This window comes from Temnothorax curvispinosus, unplaced genomic scaffold, assembly GCF_003070985.1.
Source record: "Temnothorax curvispinosus isolate PA1 unplaced genomic scaffold, ASM307098v1 QBEX01008456.1, whole genome shotgun sequence".
NCBI classification, from domain to species: Eukaryota; Metazoa; Arthropoda; class Insecta; order Hymenoptera; family Formicidae; genus Temnothorax; species Temnothorax curvispinosus.
In genome coordinates, this window is record NW_020218236.1 from 3,233 (window position 1) to 10,410 (window position 7,178).

General features: G+C 30.5%; 2 protein-coding genes across 2 annotated transcripts; both read left to right on the forward strand.

Annotated features, from left to right (window-relative positions):
- The first annotated feature begins 1,894 nt into the window (after window positions 1–1,894).
- On the forward strand, window positions 1,895–4,717 carry LOC112457922. Its single transcript, XM_025021239.1, has 3 exons — window positions 1,895–2,334; window positions 3,018–3,137; window positions 4,589–4,717. Exons 1-3 carry the CDS (start codon window positions 2,191–2,193, stop codon window positions 4,715–4,717), a joined length of 393 nt encoding a protein of 130 aa, XP_024877007.1. The 5' UTR covers window positions 1,895–2,190.
- Window positions 4,718–4,912: 195 nt separating this feature from the next.
- On the forward strand, window positions 4,913–6,971 carry LOC112457921. The gene is made up of 6 exons (XM_025021238.1): window positions 4,913–5,176; window positions 5,276–5,386; window positions 5,454–5,544; window positions 5,949–6,085; window positions 6,258–6,390; window positions 6,852–6,971. The coding sequence occupies exons 1-6, from the start codon at window positions 4,947–4,949 to the stop codon at window positions 6,906–6,908; spliced, it is 759 nt and encodes a 252-aa protein (XP_024877006.1). The 5' UTR covers window positions 4,913–4,946; the 3' UTR covers window positions 6,909–6,971.
- Window positions 6,972–7,178: the final 207 nt, after the last annotated feature.

Consider the following 7,178-nt stretch of genomic DNA (forward strand, 5'->3'; position numbering starts at 1 on the left):
GATAATAAATAATTTTGTGTACTAATATAAAACAATTTGTATTAAGAAAAGTATACAAATCTGTAAATGCAAACATTTATTCGATAAAGTGTCTAAAAGTACTCATGATGTCAGGATAACCGAAATAAGCCTCACGACATCATCGAATACAAATTCCACAAAATATAGTCATATTTAAAATTTTCATTGCATCCTGGACAAAGAATTTTATTTGAAGATGTCAAAAACATTTTATCAGTGTTTCTTTCTTCCATCGAGGAAGTATATTACTCTTTCTCGTCTCTGCTGCCTTTTCTATTTTCTTGGTTTACTTTTTTTTATTTGATAACTTATTTTTAAAGGTTGAAATGACGTATAATTTCTGACTTCTTCGATGACGTTTTTTAGTTTCCAAATTTTATTTTGGTAGCCGACTTATATCAGAAACAATACCATCAACAAAAAGGTTTACATTTTTATTATCATTAGAATCACTTGATTCTTTCTGTCAATTTCAGATTAAGTAACGGCTTTCAAATTCACATGCGAATTAGGGCATGTATTTTGCGATCTGAAATCGTGCTTTTCAGCACGATCAATCATTTCTGTCGGCGCAAAGCTGTCATCATTAATCAATACTTATTTTTAATGACACGAAGCTATTGACTGATGAAATAGCCAGGTACTTTTGCGTTTTTTGGACTAAAAATGTTTTATGTTCTAGTTGCATCAGGAAGCTAAAACTCCATAAGAACTCATCAATCGATGAATAGATTATTTTAGCACAATTTTTAGACAGATTGACCTGATGGGGAAGAATGGGGAAGACGGGAGAACAAAAGTTGTTTAACACCCTAATTAGAATGACGAAGGTACTTTCACATGGTTTGTATAAAATTAGAAATAATGTAGAAATAAGTTATATTTGTGTTTATTTATGTTCATATTTTATTTCTATTCTATTACAATGTCAAAATATAGTACAATGTTTAGGATGATTATGAGGAAACTTGGATAGAGTAATAGCACGTTAACTTGCTTATAGGATGTTCATCGCACACTCCCTTATCGTTAAAAGTGCAATGCTTCCTTGTTTTTTTTGCTTTCCATTCAAATTGCGGCAAACATAATAGCTGTCGACAACTACATGTATAGCAAGCTGATTCTGTAACTCTTAACGACAGTTTCGTTATCGTTATATTGTTGTTGCGCAAATATTATGGTAAAATACATGGTAAAAAAACAGCGCAAAAACAATATAATGATAACAAAACTGTCGTTAAGAGTTACAAAATCACCCCGCACTTGAGTCACGTCTTTGGGCAGTAGAAGAACTTGCATATGCTAAGGAATGTATTTCACGTCCAGGAACGTTTTCTACAGACAAACGTATAAATAATTTTCCTACTATAGTGAGATATCGGGCACGTGCTTCAATGTTTGTGCGAGTGTGTGTCACAGCGGAGATAAGTACCTCGCTGATTGTGACTCCCGTATGAACATTGCAGTTTGTCATTTGCACCATTTTGCTAACGGAGCAGTTTTCATAAAAAATCAAAAGGTACGAATATCGGCGACAAAATACAGATTTTCAGAAAAAGGACCAGAAAATGCATTATTCACTTCAAATTGTCATAACTCAGTAAAAAAAAATTAAAGCGTAAATGATTAAAAAAGCATTTTAAAGAGAAAATGTTAAATTTTACGATATAATCAATAAAATTTGGAGAATAAATTTCGTACTCCACGTGCACGCTATAAAAGTTTATTCTTCAATTTTGCAATGCCCAATTTAAATTAGCGCTGTTTGTAGTAAAATCTTCGCAGAAAAATAAGTCTTGAAGCATTCGAAAGCTGAGGATTCTAAAATGCTTTAAAACCTTTAAAACATCACTCTGCGATCATTTTTCACAAAGATATGTTACTTTGAAATAGGTCCTTTTTAACGCTGATTTAAAGTAGCCCGAATTTTTTGTGGGCGAGTGTATATAAGTGAAAATTATTTTTGCTGAAAAAAAAATTCTTTTCGGTGACATTATCTGATTTACTAAGTATACTAACATTAACAAATTTTACTAATTTGAAGCTGAAATACTAATATTTAGCATTGCTTAGGCAAATATACCATCAATCAAGAGAAAAGAGGAGAGATATATAGATTTCCATCCACTGCTTTTCTGTCAAATATATCTCTTCTGTGCTTACGAAAAGATGATTTGTCTCGAAACTCAGCATTTTAATGTCAATCGAATCCTGCTGCTTGCCGTTGGTTTGTGGCCTTATCAACGATCGCGAATTGTTGAACTTCAGTTAATTTTATTTTTTGGCATTCTGACAACTTTCATTATATTCCAAGTATGTTAAGATTTTAATTTTATTATTATAAAATAAGCTATCAATTATTGCATAACAAAGCGTTATTTTAATTGCATCTATCAAATTTTAAATTATATTGGAAAATATTTTATGTCATTAAAATAATATTATTGTGATACTGTCTGTATTGTGATTATATCCGAATATTAATTACTTGCTTTCTTTACTAATTTATTGTACATAGTATACACAGTAACGGAGAATAAAGAAATTACAGTTAGCTAATCAGACAATCTACTGTTGCTTTTTTGACGTGGCTAATTTAATTATTGAAAATTATGGTAATTATTTATTAATACGGACCACCCTCCGATGACCTTGACCTTGACATATGTTGTCAAGGTTACCCTCCTGAGTGACCTTCAGAAGTTTTTAGCCGGCGGTCGTTATTTGGTAAAAAGTTATTAACAAAAAAAGGTTCGAAAATGTAGCTGCTATTTTGAGTATTGAGAGGCATAAACGACTAATATTACGTTTTTTTTTTTAAAGCAGAGAATACTTTATTAATACTTTTTTGTTAATAACTTTTTAACAAATAACGAGCGCCGGCTAAAAACTTCTAAAGGTCACTCAGGAGGGTGACCTTGACAACATATGTCAAGGTCAAGGTCATCGGAGGGTAGTCCGTATTACTAAATACTTACCAAAATTATTTCTTGCAGTTTACCACATTCTTGACATCAAAATGTACTCCAGAACATATTATCAAGATTATTTCTACTACATTTTTCTGTACATACTATGTGATCAAATACAATTCGTTTTGGATTAACGCCGATACTGTAAGAGCGTTATCAATCATATATGCATTAGTGATAAACAGAATTTTCGAATGTAAAACTGTCGGATTTTTATATTCCTTATCTATTATTAGGACTTTTATCCAGTTATTCTTAATTTCCTTTCAGTTCTTCAAGATTTGAAGAACTCTATTTCTATTATAATTATAATGTAAAAAATATTTTAAAAAATAACATAAATAATTCCGTCCTAATCAAGAATCTAGAAGTTTGACTATAAGCATTTTGAAAGAAGTATGAGCATTTTTGGTGATTTCTGAGCCCTTCTCTATATAGTTCAAATATTATTTGTCATAAAGTCCTGATTCAATGCTATGCGAGTTTTTCTGCAAAATGTGCAAGAGAGGCCCTATTAGATTCGTTAGGAAACATGATCTTTGCCTCGTTTTCAACTTGATTTACGATATTCTTTTTATATTATCCTATGGATTTAGATCCCAGTAAGTCTTGATTCGGCTAAGTTTTTAGATGCTTTATGTTATTTCGCCATCATGTCAAAGAAAGACAGAGAGATATTTTGGATTTTTGTGACACATACCCTGTAGTGATGTCCTCCTCCGGAGCCATACGTGGAGATAAAATAAAACGAGCGTGTGATACATGTACTCAGCTGTCCGTGCAGGTTCAACTCGAAACAGTGTATTGTGCTGAACACGTACGAGCAGACTGCACGTACAACCTAATAGCGTTTTTTACTGGGAAAACTAGTGTAACACTCGTGCACGCTGAGGCACACATATTTTCAGTGTTTAATGTTCTACCGTGTTTAACTTGACAAATTTTTGTCAATAGAACATTACACACTGAAAATATGTAAACTGATTTTCACATTGGAGCAATAAAATTACACTCAGTGTGCACCAGTGCTGCACTAGCTTTCCCAGTAGAAAACTCTATAAGTGTGCATTTATGTTGAACGCGCACGCGCATTTAAAAATATAATCTACTGACAGGAGATAATGATCCCGTTCAAATTCGACACGTTATTATGGAAGTACAAAGTACTTGGTTTATATCTTAATCGGATATAAGAACCGAATGAAGCCTCAGATGCCATAATAGGATACTACTGTCATTGTAAGAATGGTCTTCGCACAGTGGATTATTGCGTCCACGTTATAACAGTATCATGGTGTTCAGAATATGGTAGACATTCCTTGCCTATTTTACTCCCAGCAAGCTTCTTGGATGACATGACTGCAAACGTAGAAAGTAGTGATTTGAGTGAAGGGTACGAAAATACTTATAGCGTCCGATACTCAAGCTTCGTCCTACATTCTAATGTTCCTCTCCTGCATTAGTTGTAAACTTAAGCTCCTGGTTACGTTAATTTTCTAACATAAGCTTTTGAATAAACCTTATTTTATTTGCGTAGAAAAGGGCCCAGAATAGTCACCTTCTTTTACAAAAAAATAACATAATATTATTGACAGATAAGAAGTTTGCTGGATCGGCTCCAAGATGTATGTAACGAGCTAAGAGATGAGAATGAAATCGCTATTCTAAAAAAATACGGGAGCAAGGCGAAACGTTACACAACTGCAATTATACGTAAGACATGATGTCGAGTCTTCTGTATGTTTAAAAATTAGATTAAACATAATCATAAACACATTTTTTTCAAGACAAAACAAGATTCTGTCTAGCCTCAATATAAAAAATTAAAAGACGACTGAATGTTTGATATATAAATATATATATGTGTGTGTGTGTGTGTGTGTGTGTGTGCTTTCTAATTTTACAAAATTTCTCTCAGTGCTAGGTATATATTGCGTAGGTACAGTAACTGCTATGTGTATTTGGACGTACATTCAATACATTGGTCTGCCTAAAAACGAGTCTCGACTAAATCCTTCGGAGTATATTATGACAGAATATTTTTTTGATCAAGAAAAATATTCCTACTTAATCACCCTGCATGGACTAGCAACTATTTACATAGGGGCTGTCACACTGACAGCGACAGGAACTATGCTCCTTGCATATCTTCAACATATCTGCGGAATGTTTAGTATCGCCAGGTGAGTAAATAAATTCTCGAATATAATTGTAAACAACATTTTTTTGTTATCTCAAAACAAAATAAAATTAATTGAAAGAATAAAATTATATTTTTACAGTTATCGAATCGAACAGGCAATTAATATTTTACAAAAAGATATCCTAAAGAGTGAGAACATGGTTTATAAAAAGATTACTTATGCCGTAGATATTCATCGCAAGGCTATGGAGTTGGTATATATTTAATAAGGAGCATTAAATACTCATATAATTACACGAATTTTCTTGTACTTGAAGGTTCACGGACTTTTTAATATCAAATTTTGAGGGATCATTTTTCTTACTTATGGTAATCGGCGTGACTTGTATTAGCTTTAATCTTTTTTGGGTAAAATTCTTTAATCTCTATTTATCTCTATTTAATCGTAATTTCGTGATATTAGAATTTTATGAAATAGTTAAAAAAATAAAAAGAAAAAAGTAGCTAACCCTTTTTCTATCTATAATATATTTATTGAAAACGATAATTCATGAAAATAATGGTTACCTAATTTTTATGATACTGTAATTGCTAATTATATGTATAAGTTAAAAAAATAAATAAGCAAAAACTTAATAAAAACTTAATATTAAAACTCTTAATTCTTAATTATTCTTAATAATTCAATATTCTGATCTGATGACATATAATTTATTGAAATTTTATCATGCAATATATATAGAACACAATATGATTCGATCGTGCGTAAGAAATCGATAGCAAATGCTTAATGGACGTATCACATTTTTTAGCTTGCGTCATATAATGATGAAATTGAAAAACTTGTTGCACCTTTTTTAATGATAAACATCATCTACGCGTACTTGTTCTTAGCCAACTATACTGCGCAAGAAATTACGGATCACAACGAATATGTATTTGCCACAGTGTAAGAAATATTTCCATCATTTTGTCATACAAGGGTACTCATTTTGAAATAGAAATCTAAATTATAAAAAAATATTAGAGTAAAAGTACTAATACGAAGTGTGGAATAAATATATTTATTATTACCAAATATTGTTGTCTTATCAAAACTAGCAATTGTTATTATTTTGTAGATACAACGTTCAGTGGTACACGGCTCCATTACATATACAAAAAATAATATTGTTTCTACTGCAAAGAGGCATTAAACCTTTTCATATAAATTACAGTGGAATATTTGTGGCGTCCTTAGAAAATGCGGCTACGGTAAGAAACATGTATTTCATATGTTGTAGTTTATAGTAAGTCTTTCTATTATCTCTGAGAATATTGTTTAATCGATAATAACATTAACAATTATTTTAACATATTCTATTGCTATTTTAGTCAAATCACGCTTTTCATCACATAAATCATACAAAGACGTATAGTTTTACTATAATAATTATTATTTACAAAATGTTAACTAACAGCTCAGTACAGCTAGAAAATAAAATGAAAGTTAAAGCAAATTATAAAATTACTATTGTATTTTTTGTTTTATCTCATAGTCAATAATATTACAAAATTAATAATTAACTTTTACTTCAAAACGTCGTAGTTGAATTATCGGAAAAAATCGATTATTTATAAAACTTATTGTCCCCAAATGTTTGGTTAAAGAAAGTTCTATTATATTTTTAATATTACTTATTACAAAATAAAACAAAAGAAATATTTTATTACAGTTGTTTAGTACTTCGATATACTATTTTACTGTTCTCTGTTCTACGAGGGAGAACTAAGAGTATAAATTAATGACGATAAAATAAAATCAGTTTTTCGGGATTTTACATTGTAAAAACACACTGTACAATAATAATGTTGAAAACGTTGCGTACAATAAAAATGTTTTATTATTTAGATTTTATGTAAGTATAAAAAGTTTCCTTTTTGTAAATGCAATAAAATTTTGATTGGTTCCATTATTAAATAAAATGCGAAAGAAATTTTCTTTATGATTGCTTTTTTATAGCGCAATTAACAGATTTCCTTTATTTAATTTTTAATGATAT